Source organism: Belonocnema kinseyi, chromosome 7 (assembly GCF_010883055.1).
Source record: "Belonocnema kinseyi isolate 2016_QV_RU_SX_M_011 chromosome 7, B_treatae_v1, whole genome shotgun sequence".
In the NCBI taxonomy this organism is placed as follows: domain Eukaryota; kingdom Metazoa; phylum Arthropoda; class Insecta; order Hymenoptera; family Cynipidae; genus Belonocnema; species Belonocnema kinseyi.
Window position 1 is genome coordinate 96,538,872 of NC_046663.1, and position 14,440 is coordinate 96,553,311.

At 26.2% G+C, this 14,440-nt stretch overlaps 1 protein-coding gene across 1 annotated transcript in view; it reads left to right on the plus strand.

Moving 5' to 3' along the window:
* LOC117176034 (rho GTPase-activating protein 39) overlaps positions 1–12,083 on the plus strand; it is a 69,360-nt gene extending 57,277 nt beyond the window's left edge. Inside the window, exons 8-9 of the mRNA XM_033366008.1 lie at positions 3,816–4,259; positions 11,348–12,083. Coding sequence (XP_033221899.1) covers positions 3,816–4,259; positions 11,348–11,542 — 639 coding nt within the window. The 3' untranslated portion in view covers positions 11,543–12,083. The remainder of the gene's footprint in view (positions 1–3,815; positions 4,260–11,347) is intronic.
* Positions 12,084–14,440: the final 2,357 nt, after the last annotated feature.

Consider the following 14,440-nt stretch of genomic DNA (forward strand, 5'->3'; position numbering starts at 1 on the left):
TACTGTTGGGTAGGCGAACATATTCCCAGAATTTAGAGACAATCGAAAAACATGACTTTTTGAGTTGGGGCAGTTGAGGAATAATGCCCCATATAAGGAATTAATGAAATGGAAATGCCTGATTAAAACTTTATATAGATACTGTTTTCAAATTTAAAATAACTTCAAAATAATTTATATTCATAATTAAAGGCTTGTATTAAATTTCAAATATTTGATTTTTTATATAAAATCAGTAATTATAAATCAAATATTTAAAACATAATAAAAAACTAAACTTTGATCTATCCGATTTTAATCATTCTATTTGAAAAAATTTAATTTACAAGTAAAATTCATGAATTTTTATATATAAAAAATATTTCACGCCTAGGTACACAATTCCAAAAAAAATTCGAGTATGTTTAAAATATATTTAGATGTTCTGCAAAGATTCAAAATTAATGAACATTTTAAATTATTTCAAATAATTTTACGAAATGTCTATGTATTCCGACAAAACCCGGCTATTCGTACCGAAATTTGGATGAAAATAACCCAGGGTCTAATTAAAATCAAACTATAGATTTTTGCACATTTCGAACACCAAATTTAGAAGCTTTGTAAGAATTATGAAAGGCTTCAATAGAATAAAAAAATTAATTTTAACAGAATATTTCAAAACATTTCCAAAATTCTCAAAAATTAATCTGGAAAATTTTAAGGTAATATTTTTGAATTATACAGGTTAAAAAAACTTTCAGGGAGAATTCAAATCATTTAAAAAGATGTTTAGAAACTGAAAAAAAATAATTTAAAATTTTAATAAATTTGAAACAACATGTAGATGTTTCTAAAATTTTCAATAAAATTTCGAAGCTTCTCAACGATTTATAAACTATTTAAAATAAAAATAGATTAACTTTTAATTTAACAAGTGTTCAGCTTATAACAAAAATGTAATCGTTCAATTTTTGATATTTCTAACTTAAAATTGCTTAGGACTATTTGCAGCTCAGTTCTTATTACTTATGAATTTCATTGGCAGTGAAATAATGATTGCGAACCTGGAAAAAACCGGGAATTTTGTTATGAGATTAAAACGGTCACACTGAATAGGATTGTTTCATGATTTAACACAATTATATTTTTCAATGATATATTGTCTGTTATTCACATAAGTGAAAAGCACATGATTTCAATACTTTATTTTGGAGAAAATAGAAAAATAAATTATTAATCCTTCTCTACAAAAGAGGTGTGTAGCGAAAGTCTCGAAAGCATTGTCGGTTTTCCATAATGTCGATTAGATGTAATTTAAAATACGTGAAGAAAAAAATGTTGCCAAATTCATGCACATGATTGAGAATTCAGTTTCAGTAGAAGGGTTAGGAAGAATCTGACATTTACTATGGACAAAAGTAACTTTATTTGACTTGAATTTTATTCAAATTTACTACACTAAACAGTAATTTACATATTTACGTTATTTGCTCAGTTTTTTTATGACTCAGTCGTAGCTTTCAGCGCAGCCAAATAAAAAGTTAAAAACTTATAAAATTTTATTCTTTAACCTATTTTTGAAAAAAGGTACCTTTTTTAGAAGAATAGGTACTATCATGATATAAAGTCCTTTTTTGTTTTTGATTAAATATTAAAATCTGTTTTTGGTTGAAATATCAACTACTACATTTTTTGTTCAAAATTCCTCTTCTTTGGAATGAAACTTTAACTACTTGGTTGAAAGTTAAACTCTTTTGTTTAAAACTATTACTTTTGGTTGAAAAGATTCATAATTTTAATTGAAAAGTAATTTCTTTTTAGTTGTAAAATTAGCTATTTCGTTGAAAATTCTTTTTTTCTTTGGTTGCGTTTTTTTTCTCTAAAAATTCATATTTTTTGGCAGAAATTTATCTTTTTTGCTTAAAATTAATCTTTTTGGTTCAAAATTTAATTATTCTAGTTAAAGATTCATGATTTTAGTTGAAAATTCATCTCTTTGCTTCAAAGTTCAACTATTCCAGAAGAAGATTCATAATTTTAATTGAAACTTCATCACTTTGTTTGAATTAGTAGCTGTTTTTTTTTAAATTAGTTTTTGTTGTTATTTTAGTTGAAAATACATCTCATTGGTTGAACATTAATTTTTAAATATGATAATTGAACTATTCAATGTTTGGTTGACAAGTTATTTTGTTTATTAGAAAATTCTTATTTTTTGGCAGAAATTGATCTTTTTCGCTGAAAATTCACGTTTTTGGTCGAAAATTCAATTATTATAGTTAAAGATTCATAATTTTAGTTGAACATTCATCACTTTGTTTGAAGTAGTAGCTTTTTTTCTAAATTAGTTTTTTTTTTAGAATTGTTTTTCTTGAGCAGAAAATGTAACTACTATTCCAACTGTATATTCCATCATTTTAGTTCAAAATTCATCTCCTTGGTTAAACATTAATTTTTGAAACTGATAAATAATTTAGGTATGCATGTTTTGATTGACAATTTATCTTTTTTTTTTGTTGAAAATTCGTTTTTTTTTGGCAGAAATTGATCTTCTTGGTTAAAAATTTATCGTTTTGGTTAAAAATTCAATTATTTTTGGTTGAAGTTAATCTTTTTTAGTTAAAAATTCAAATACATGGTTGAAATTTTTTTCTTTTTTTAGTTGAAAATTCACGTATTTTGTTGAAAAAGCGCATTTTTGGTGAAAAGTAATTTTTTTGTTTTATTTGACAATTAATCTTCTTGTAAATTCATCTCTTTGGTTGAACCTTAATTTTTTAACTGTTAAATTAACTATTCAATTTTTGGGTGACAATTTATCTTGTTTAGTAGAAAATTCGTTTTTTTTTTTGCAGAAATTTATCTTCTGGTCTGAAAATTAATCTTTTTGGTTGGGAATTCAAATATTCTAGTTGAAGATTTTTAATTATAGTTGAAAATTCATAAATTTGTTTGAAATAGTAACTATTTTTTTTAATTGGTTGATTTTTTGTTTAAAATTATTTTTCTTTTACTGAAAATGTATCTATTATTTCAATTGAATATTCCATCATTTTAGTTAAAAATTCATTTAATTGTTTGAACATTAATTTTTTTAACTGATAATTTAACTATTCAGTTTTTGGTTGACAAATAATTTTTATTATTTGAAAATTGGTATTTTTTGGCAGAAATTTATCTTCTTGACTGGAAATTAATCTGTTTGGTTCAAATTTCAATTATTCCAGTTGAAGATATATAATTTTAGTTGAAAATTCATCAGTTTGGTTGAAAGTTAATTTCTTGAACTAAAAATTTAACTATTATATTTTTTGTTGAAAATTGATCTTTCTTAGTTTAAAATTCCAGTATTTGGTGAAATTTTTTTTTTTAATTTGAAAATTCACGGATTTTATGGAAAAATCGTATTTTTTGGTAGAAAATTATTCTTTTTGTTTGAGAATTAATCTTCTTGCTTGTAAATTAATTTTTTGGGTTGATTCCAGTTAAAAATTTATCTTTTTGATTGAAAATAAAACTGCTTAGTTGAAGGTTAAACAATTTTTTAAATTCAACTTTTTTGTTCAAAATTGATTTATCCAGGTGAAGATTCATCATTTTATTTTAAAACTCATTACTTTGGTGAAAATTCGTTGTTTGTTTTTTCATGGAAATCTAATTTTTCATCAACAAATTCTTACTTGAAACGTTAGGTTAGGAAAAGAAAGTTCAGATTTTCAGTTGAAACTTGAAAGAAGTCCAGTTTTTTGTTGTTGCATCAGCTCTATTTAGAGTGTAAATTTCTAATTTGATACTGTTTCACATTAAATTAAATTTGATTATTGTCTTTGCAGCTACAAATCTTTCGTGCTTCTATGTTTGGCGCAACGCTGTCCGAAGTTATGGCTTTGCAGCGAGATCGCTTTCCGCAACGAGAATTGCCTTGGGTTCAGACTACGTTGACTCGTCAGGTTTTGGTTCGAGGTGGAACAGTGACTGAGGGTATCTTCAGAGTATCGGCAGATGCTGACGAAGTCAGTGCTTTGAAATCTTGCTTGGACAGGTTCGAGGACGGTGCAATATTGGCAGCTTCGCAGGACGCTCACGCGCCTGCGTCCCTCTTGAAATTGTGGGTTCGAGAGCTTTACGAACCCCTGATACCAGATTCCTTTTACAATGAATGTGTCTCCATGCGACACGATGATCAAGAAGCTTCCGCTGCTAATATAGCTGGCGTAGTCGATAGACTTCCTGACCTTAATCGCAGAGTTCTCTGTCATCTCGTACACTTTCTACAGGTATGTTCCTATTTAATATTCACTTTCATCCATTCCCTTTATGGAGAAAAATGGATGTTAAAATCTAGATATTAAAGAATTGGGTTCAGCTATTAGAATTAAGATATTCGAATTTGTCTCTCAAAAGGAAGGGAAATTTTTGGAAAGACAGTATTTGGCTGCACATTCAATGAAAAAAACGTGCCGGTGCAGTTCGTCAATAGAAATAGTGCTGCCTAACTAGAGTTTGAAAATTCTCGGTAACAAAGATTTGGAGAAGGTAACGGAAAACGTTACCGTATGTTACCGAGCATGTGAAAATTTACGAAAACTTGCATTTTTTGCTATTATTTTTGGGTTTTTAAGCTAAAGAACCTTTATAGTCAATGCACTTAAACCTAAATAGCAATAAAAAGGAGGAATTAAAGTTATTTTTTAGTTCTATATATACAATATACTTCATATTTTTCAGAATAGAATTTTATTTAGCGAAGACCTAAATTCTTGCAAACATGATTAAACTTCAGTTTCGAACAAGTTTTAAGTAAAATTTTACACTTCTTAATAATTATCATTTTTCGTATTAGCAAAACTAAGTACCTATGATACTCGGCCGAAAATAAATAGTTAACGTAGCACAGTGAGTATTATTTAAATCTCATTCCTGTGACTTATCGGTTATAATCTATAACAGTTCGTTGATCAGTCTTGGATAATTAATACTGTAATTAAACTTGCTTAGTCTCATAGCCGTTCCTAAATATCCTCACTGTCTAGTTTCTGGAGTGAACAAATCTAACAGCTAAAATGCTTATACAAGATGGCCGCTGAACCGGGAGACCGGGAAATGACAGTGAATTTATTTCTTGACCGAGAATTTTAAGAATTTTAAGAAGAAAAATTTGCCCAAGATTGATTTTTGTAATTAATTAAAGTATAAAAAACTGAACAATAATTGATTTGACAAAACGATTCTAAATCCGTTCAAAATTTGAGAATTTCCAGATTGTAACTGTTCGAATTGGAAAGTCTTAATACAATTTTAATGATTCATAAATTACAATATTTTTAATTCAAAGTTTTAAGTCTTCCTTTATATTTTTTTAATGTTAAATTGAATAAATAAATAAATTATTTTTATTTGTTTTCTTAGCTATTAACAATTTCAATGGTCATTTAACACGAGTAAATTGAATACAAATATATGTGAAAGTAAACAGTTTGAAACTGAATTGTTTTACATAGAAAGCTTTGAATTTGTAGAATTTCGAAGAGCTTTTCAACTTTTAACGTTACAATTTAAATTGTTCTGATTAAAAATATTTAATTTGTAAGTGAAATTGTTAAATTTTGACGTATAAATAACAATTGAACACTTATTATGTGTGTTAACAGTTTTGTTCAGAACTTGCAAATACATTTTAAAATTAACCGAATTTTTCCTACAACTTTTAGAAAATCCTGCAAATTAAAAAAAAAAATCCTTAAAATCTCCCAGTTTCTGTTTTGATCATTTTGGAAATCTCTTAAAATCTTTTTAAATTTTCTGTTACAATAATTTTTCAAAATGAAAAATCATTTTCAATTTTCCTAGGAATCTTAAGAAAATGTTTTCATTCTTTTTAAGCCTTTCACAATTATTAAAAAGTTTCTAAATTTTTGGTTGGAATCTGCAAAAATCTGCATTTTATTTTTAATTCGGCTGTGGGTATTTGCATAAAAATTAGTTACAAATAGCCCAATTTTGTCGGGTCACAAACTTCTTGTAAATGATTTGAAATAATTTCAAGTTCTAAATTTAATTTTGATATTTTTTAAACGTCTAAACATCTCTTAAAACTACTCTAATTTTTTCTACAAATAATAAGTGTTCCTATTGTTATTTATAAATTCAAATTTTAAGGATTTTTTTAATTTGCAGGGTTTTATAAAAGTTGTAGGAAAAATTCAATTCATTAAAAAATATATATATAAACGTTTTGAAGAAAATTTCAGAAATGATTTTAAATTTGGAAAAATATCAAACCATTTTTAGATTTCTCAATATTTTGAAATAAAATTTTAATGTTTTTGAAGGATACTTAAATTATTTCAAATGAAAATAACTTAATTTCTAATTTAAAAACTGTTAAGTTAAAAAAAAATTATATTTAATTTTTTAATTTGTCTAGCTTCAAATTACTTTAAAAAATATTATTTTGTACATTTTTAAAGTTCATTGCTTGATTCTTTAATTTAGAGTATTGAAAATGTTAACGTAGATTTATATTTTTGGAATTTAATCTGAATCTTTGAACTCTATAATTTATCAAAGCTTTAAATTTTGCAGTTTATCTACGTTTCATTTCAAATTTTTCAATTGAAAAGTGTTAGTACCTTCCGTTCCATACGTGTAAATTTAATTTATTATTTATTCTTTCAAATGGAAAAATGTTTAGAATAGAGTTCGATTTTTTTAATTTCATTGACCGTGAAAAATGTTTGCGAACCGGGAAAAGCCGTGAAATGACCGGGAACTTTTTTCTTCGATTAAAACGGCCATCCTGTTATAAGAATCTAAGTAGTTTTGTGGGAAAGACACAGTGGATATTAAATATCACTGTTGTGATTTATAACTATTCTTTGTTTCCCAGTCCTTTACTTACTCAGTCTGATCAATGTTCTTAAATAATATCCGTTTTGACCTGTCGCTTAAAAAAAATGCAAAAAACAAACTTTAAAAACGTTATAACACGTTATAACACGAAATATAATAAAATTCTGCGTATAATAAATCCCAATTGACGGCAAAATGTCAACTTTATAAAAAAATACTGCAAAAAAACTTCAAATTTCGATGTTTTCTAAAAATTGGAATAACTGAAAATAATTAAATTTTCAAAATGTATATTATTATTACTAACATTTATTCAAATAAGGTAAATAATCATTTATAAAAATGTAAGTCTATACACTTATTTGAAATTTTATTACTTTGTTGTTGTGGAAAAAAATTCTAAAAATATTTTTTATCATTTTTACAAATACTATGGAAAATTGCGTATAAATAAGCTTAAGGTCTTTAAAAGTTTTAATTATTTTACGAGTTATTACAATTTTTTACATTTATATTTTTTATATTACTTAATGCTACCAACTGTGAGTAATCAGAAAAATTTTCACGAAGTTACTAAAAATCATCACAGTTTTGTATTCAGAACCATTTGAGCTCAAAATTTTACATTTATTTCGGTGAAAAGCTTAAATTCTCGTAAATTCTCGAGAAAAAAAATCGCTCCAGAACTTACCGGTGTTCTAGACGTAAGTTAATAACTCGTATCTTCAGGGTGGCGAAATCGGCGGGCGAGTTCAAATTCCCGGTCATTTCTCCGTTTTTCCCAGTCAAGTTTTTCAAATTTCTCGGTCAACTTAAAAGTTAACTGCTCTTCGTTGACTGCTAAGGGGAAAACAGTGGGCCAAGTGCATGGGATTCGGTCCATTTTTGCCCTATTTGCTAATATTTTTGTAAAAACTAATTTTTTTCTATATACGTAAGTGTATTTGAAAAATAGTGTTTATTTTTCGATTACTATTTGATGAAATAATAAAATTATAAAAATTATTATTAGTTACAAATATATTACAGAAATAAAGTTTTGTTCCATGTTATTGGTCCATTTATTTCCCCTCAGCTCTCACCACACACCAGAGTGCGCGAATTTCATATATAAAAAATAACTTCTTTTATACAAATTGTTAATCCAAGTTTCTAGTTCAAACGCAAAATATAGTCAAACTAGCAATTATTCAGTTTGAAAAGAAATAATTTATTATTTTAAGTATACGGTCAGTTTTTCTTGCATAGTTCTGAAATTCACAAACATAACATTGTTTACTGAATTGACGTTTCAAAGTACATCTTTTCAAAAGTTTTCTATTTTTTTTATAACAAAAACTAAAAATAACCATATTGTCAAATTAAAAAACCAACTGTTTTTAAGAAAAATGGTATTTTTTATTAAATTCAACCGTTTACTATTAAAATATTATCGGTTGAAGTTTCTTCTCCTTAGTTGAAAATTGGTGTTTTATTTGATTTTGTTTGATTTTTTGTTAAACGCTGATCTTTTTTTTATTTGAAAAATTACATGATTTGTTGAAAATTCATCCCTTTTATTTTAGTTCAATGGCTTTTAATGAAAAAAAAATTTTTGGTTAAAATATCAACTACTACATTTTACTATTACATTTACAAATTGTCCATTTTAGATTTTTAATTTTTAAACATACATTTCAATTAAAAGAATTTAAAAATGCAGTTTGTAAGACTTACAATTCAAAGTTAGAAGCGTTTAAAATGGAAGATTTAAAGAGAAAGAATAGAAATAGAAAATAATAATTGATTGTACAAGATGATTCAGAATAAGTATTGAAACTTTATAAACTATTCATAATTTTAAAATAACTTGAAAATATTATATTTATAATTAAAGGCTTTTATTAAATTAAAAATATAATTTCAGTATAAAATATTTTATTTTGAAACCATGCAATTTGAAATGTTTCAATTAAGAAAAAGAACAGTTACCTAATATTTAGAATTATCTGACTGTTAATTTTAAATAAGTATTTATAAATTAAATAATCAAAACTAAACTAAAAAACTAAACTTTGAACACTACAATTTTAATTTTTATATTTAACCAAATTTTATTTGTAAGTCAAATTGTTGAATTTTGATGTATAAATAACAATTGAACATCTATTATTTGTGTAAAAAATTCGATTTAATTGAAGATATATTTAGAAGAATTGAAAAAACTCAAAATTAATTAAAAATTTGAAATTATTTCAACTAATTTAAAGGAAGTTTCTACTTGTATCGAAAAAATCCGACTATTTGTACCAAAATTTTAGTGCAAATAGCCCACGGCCTAATATAAAACAAAATATAGATTTTGGCAGATTTCATCAAAAAATTTAGAATCTTTTTAAGAATTTTGGCAGGCTTCAGAAGAAGAAAAAACATTTGTGGATGATTTTAAGAAAACTTTTTAAATTCTGTACAATTAAAAAAAAAATTGGAGAAATGTAAAACAAAATGAAGTTGTTTCAAGATTTTGACATAAAATTTCGAAACATTTTGAGGATTTTTAAATTTATAAAATAAAAATAATTTAACTTTTAGTTTGAACAGGGAATTTTTCATTTTTTTACAATTTTATAGTTGGACCTGGAATTTATCCAGAATAATAATGATTGTGACTTCGAACCTGTAATTTTTAAATTTTACCAAATTCCGAGCTAGTACTGAAAAGTTTCGAAAAGGAACAAAATTCTGAATCGGAACAGGAATTTTTTCCAAATAATTATAATTTTGAGTTGAAGCAAGGAATTTTCAAATTTTAACCAATTCTGAGTTGAAACTGGAATTGATCAAAAAGAATTATAATTTGTCTTGGAACAGGGAATTAAAAAATGTTAATAAATTCCGAGCTGGAACAGGGAATTCGTTAAAAGAATGAATTATAATTTCAAGTTGAGACGGAAATTTTTCGAAAAAATTTAAATTATGAAGTTGATCAAGGAATTTTACAACAAAATTGTAATTCTCAGTTGAAGTGAAGAATTTTCGAAAATAATTAAAAGTTTTAATTTGAACATGGATTTAAAAAAAATAATTTTCTTTCTGAATTGAAATGCATTTTCTTAAAGAATTAAAATTCTCGATTTGGACTGTGAATTTTCTTTTTTTAACCAATTCTAAGCTATAATTGAAAATTATCCAGCAGAATAACAATTTTCAAAACAAAATTGTTATTCTGTGTTGAAACAGGGTATTTTTGAAAAAAATGAAGTTATGAATTGGAGCGGGAAATTTTACAAAAAAATTCTAATTCATACAATTAGTTGGAATGGAGAATTTTTAAAAAGAATAAAAATTCTGAACTTGAACAGGGCATTTTTCTAATAGAATTAAAATTTCGGATTTAACCAGGGAATTTTCAATTTTTAAACAATTCTGAGCTGGAATTAGAATTTAAAATGTCTTAAAATGCTATAATTTTGAAGATTTTTAAATTCATTAAATGATTCTTCATTTTACAGCATTGAAAATGATAACGTGGATTCATATTTCTTGAACTGAATCTAAATCTTTGAACTCTGCAATTTAAAACATTTGAAATTTTGAATTTGGCAGTTTAACTGCATTTAATTAAAAATTTTTCAGTTGAAAAGTGTTAGTAGCTTCCATTTTATACGTGTAAATTATTGGGCATTTTAATACAAAATTGTTAAATGAAACAAGTTTTAAACTTTAATTTTCTACGTTTGAGTGCTTTCATTTGCTCTTCAGTTTTTATTACTTCGACTGGAACCATTTTTAGATATAGTTTTCGATTTTTAAAATCTCATGGACCGCCAAAAATGTTTGCGAACCGGGAAAAAAACAGGTAAACGACCGGGAATTTTTTCCTTCGATAAAAACGGCCACCCTGAAAATTAAAAAAGTTATGTATTTATCAAACATTTCAAACATTTTCAAACTATAGAAAATTATTTTTTTGGTAGATTAAGAAATATCAATTTAAATTTTTACCAGATATAAAATATATTTCGATACTATACCTATAAAATTAGTCACTTAGGGTGACATTCAAAAACTTAGATCATTTTATAAAATATGCCATTTTAGTTTTTAAAAGATCCGTAAGTTTAAATCGATATTTTTAGTACATTAATCATACGTAGTAAAGTTGACTTAGAACGGAATCCAAGCCAAAGGCTTAATGTTTATATAGTAAATTAATAAAAATACATTTTTTCATTAAAATTATATTTAAAAACATAGATACTTCATATATGTTGTTCAATTATATCTACATCGTTTTATTTTTTACAGGCCTTTAACAAAAATGAAAAACAATTACAGTTCCAATTTACGACTGTGGGTCCCCATGTGCTTAAATTTCAGTTTTCGATTCAAGTTACAATATCTATGATATTTAAAAAAATGTAGTAGTTGTAGAAATGTACGGATTACAGTTAGGAAAACGAGGCGCGCTCAAACTAGGTGCTTTAATACTTGAGCACTAGTTTAAAATGAAATGTATATTTTGTTGGTATAGATTTTTGCACGACCAGAGGTGGTGGCCCGTACGAAAATGGATGCAAACAACTTGGCGATGGTGATGGCGCCAAATATTTTGCGATGCACATCACAAGATCCGCGAGTAATCTTGGAGAATGCAAGAAAAGAGATGGCCTTTGTTCGTTCGATGATCGAGACGTTAGAAACTGCTTGGGTAGACGACCTGCACTGACCATCGCTACACCGCTAGAATGTTCTAGACAACTATGCCAAATGAACCAGCTGATGATAATCATTATCATCTTTACTATTATGAATATTATTTTTTAAGTACTGACACTTTCGTTCGTTCTCCATTCATTCTCACTTTCATCATAGCCTGTCTCTCTATATTTTCTCTCTCTCTCTCTCTCTCTCTTGTCTATTATGACATCTACAATCTACTGCTACGCATATAGACACTATTGTGCTATTAACTCGTTTTTTTCACACTTTCTATTTATTATTTATACAAAGATTCTACGTTACGGAACTAGAGATTATTAGATTATATAGCTATATCGCAATAACATGTATGTATATTTTAACTTCCCTTGTTACCGCGTGTTAATCGCGGACGGCTTTTTTACTCGATACTTGTTGAATCTCGTGTAAGATAAACGATATGTTACCGTGTATAGCTGCACCATGGAAGGTCTTTTTGTATGAGCGATGAAGCAATGTGTATGACGTTTTCTTGTAAAGTAAACACTGTGGACGGTTATCAAGCTAAAGAGGTCTACTTTCTTCCTCGACGAATCCATTACTCACTATCCACTAATCCACTAATCCACAGTGATGGGTTGAAAATAATATTGGTTTTTTTATTTCAGAAATTCTATCTACTGTGCGTAAATATTATGCATAGAGACATCAGGGTTGCTACGAAACCTGAAAAAGTCATGGAATTTTGATAAAGAATCTACTGTACCCTATATGCAGTTGAGGTACCTAAAGTATTTCGGTATAATGCATTTTCTACAATTTTGGAAGATATGGAACGATTTTACAGATTTCACAGGATTGAAAAGAATTTTTTAAAATAATCTCAGGGTTTAATGGCATTTCAAAGGATTTTAAATATTTTAGGGTATTTTAAAAGATTTTCTAAATTTTTTTCCTATGGTACCCTATTTGCATCCCATTATGGAACTTAAAAAATAGGCATTAAAAGACATAGCAAAAGTCAGGGAATTTTTGTAAGAACTAAAAAAATAATCAGGGATGCCACACAGTCACTATTAGTCACTTTTCATTCAATAAATTAACTGATTGGTTAATCACTATTCAATTCATGCCTATACCTATTTCTGAATTGTCTTGAATTCTTTTGAAATATTTCAGGTCTTTGAAATTCCGGGAAATTTGATATAGATTTCAATCATTTGAAGGATTTTCAAAGATTTTATGGTATTTTTAAAACTTCTGAGGCATTTCAAAAACATTTAATTTAAAATATTTTAGAGAATTTAAACATATTCCAAGGAATTAATAAATTAATTTCATTAATTTGAAGGGATTTCAAAGCGTTTGAAATATTTCAGGATAATGCATTTTATAGAATTTCAGAAGATAAGGAACGATTTTATAGGACCTATATGGTCTTAAGAAATTTAAAAATACAGGATTTATAAGTTTTATAATATTTTAGTGAGTTTAAAAAAAATTTATTCACGACAAGTGAGGTATTTTGTAGGGTATTAAAGATCTGAAGAGATTTGAAATAATTAATTCAATGATTTTTGTTTTAATTTTGAAAAGTTTTTATTAAATTTATCCTGAGGATAAATTGATAAACTGATTAAATCATTTGGAATATTTTAAAGTATTTTTTCAAATTGCTTGGCATTTCCAAGAACTTTAAAAAATTTCAAGGGATTGAAAAAGATTTTTGGGATTCAAAATATTTTAGGTCATTTTAAGAGCGTACAAAGAAATGTTGCATTAATTTGAGTAATTTAATGGAATTTCAAAGGATTTAAAATATTTTAGGGTATTTTTTCCTAATCATTTTCAAGAGCTTTAAAAATTCTTAAGAGATTTCAAAAGATAACAAAGTATTTAAAATATTTTATGAAAATTTGAAAGATTCCCAATATTTTTTTATTTACTTCAATAGTTAAAAGGGCCTTCAAAAACATTTTAGGGTATTTAAAAGATTAAAAATAATTAAATTTGTTTTTAATTGAATCGGATTTTAAATATTTTAGGATATTTAAGATTGCCAGGCATTTTCAATAGATTTAAAAAGTTTCAAGGGATTTCAAAAGCTATCAAAGAATTTTTAATATTTTAGGAAACTTTGAAAGATTTCCCAATTTTTTCATTTATTTCAATACTTTGAAGGGTTTTTAAAAGCTTTTAAAAGGATTTCGAAGAACGCATTTACAGGAAGTGATGAATTTCATAGGGCTTCAAAGATGTTAAGAGGTTTTCAAATATTTGTTGCCATTCATTTTGAATTCGCCCTGAATTGTTTTTAAATCCTGTTGGATTCTCCGAAATTCACTCAACTATACTCAAATCAATAGGTTTAAAAATTTTTTATTTATTTTATCTTTAAGTCTTTTACCTTAAATTCGTAAAAATTACAACGAATTCGTTTGAATATCTTATAATGTTTCTAAACTCATTTGAAAACTTATTAAATTCAATGCATTTTTTTCATATTTTTGAATTGTTTTGAATTCACTTTATTTTTTAAAAATTCAGTTTGATTTATTATTAATTTCATCGAATTATTCTCGTATCTCTTAAACTCACCTTAATTCACTCAAAATCTACTAAAATAAATGCACTTTTCCGAAATAATAGTCGAAACAATTTTTTGTATTGATTAATAATTTTATCTATATTGTACCGGCGAAAATGATCGACATTTCTATTTTCTAAACTATTGCTAATGCTGAAGGCAAAAGGTCGATTTAATAAAAAAATATATCGCAAGAGGACGTCGAATTTCGATGTTTTTGAAAAATTAAAATGCCTCTTTGTTAGAAAGGGGAATTTGAACCTTCGACTCTGAACCTTCCCCCACTAAGTTCCTAGACTATATATACATGTAAGAATCCCGCCCGAGCTCAGTCTGTTA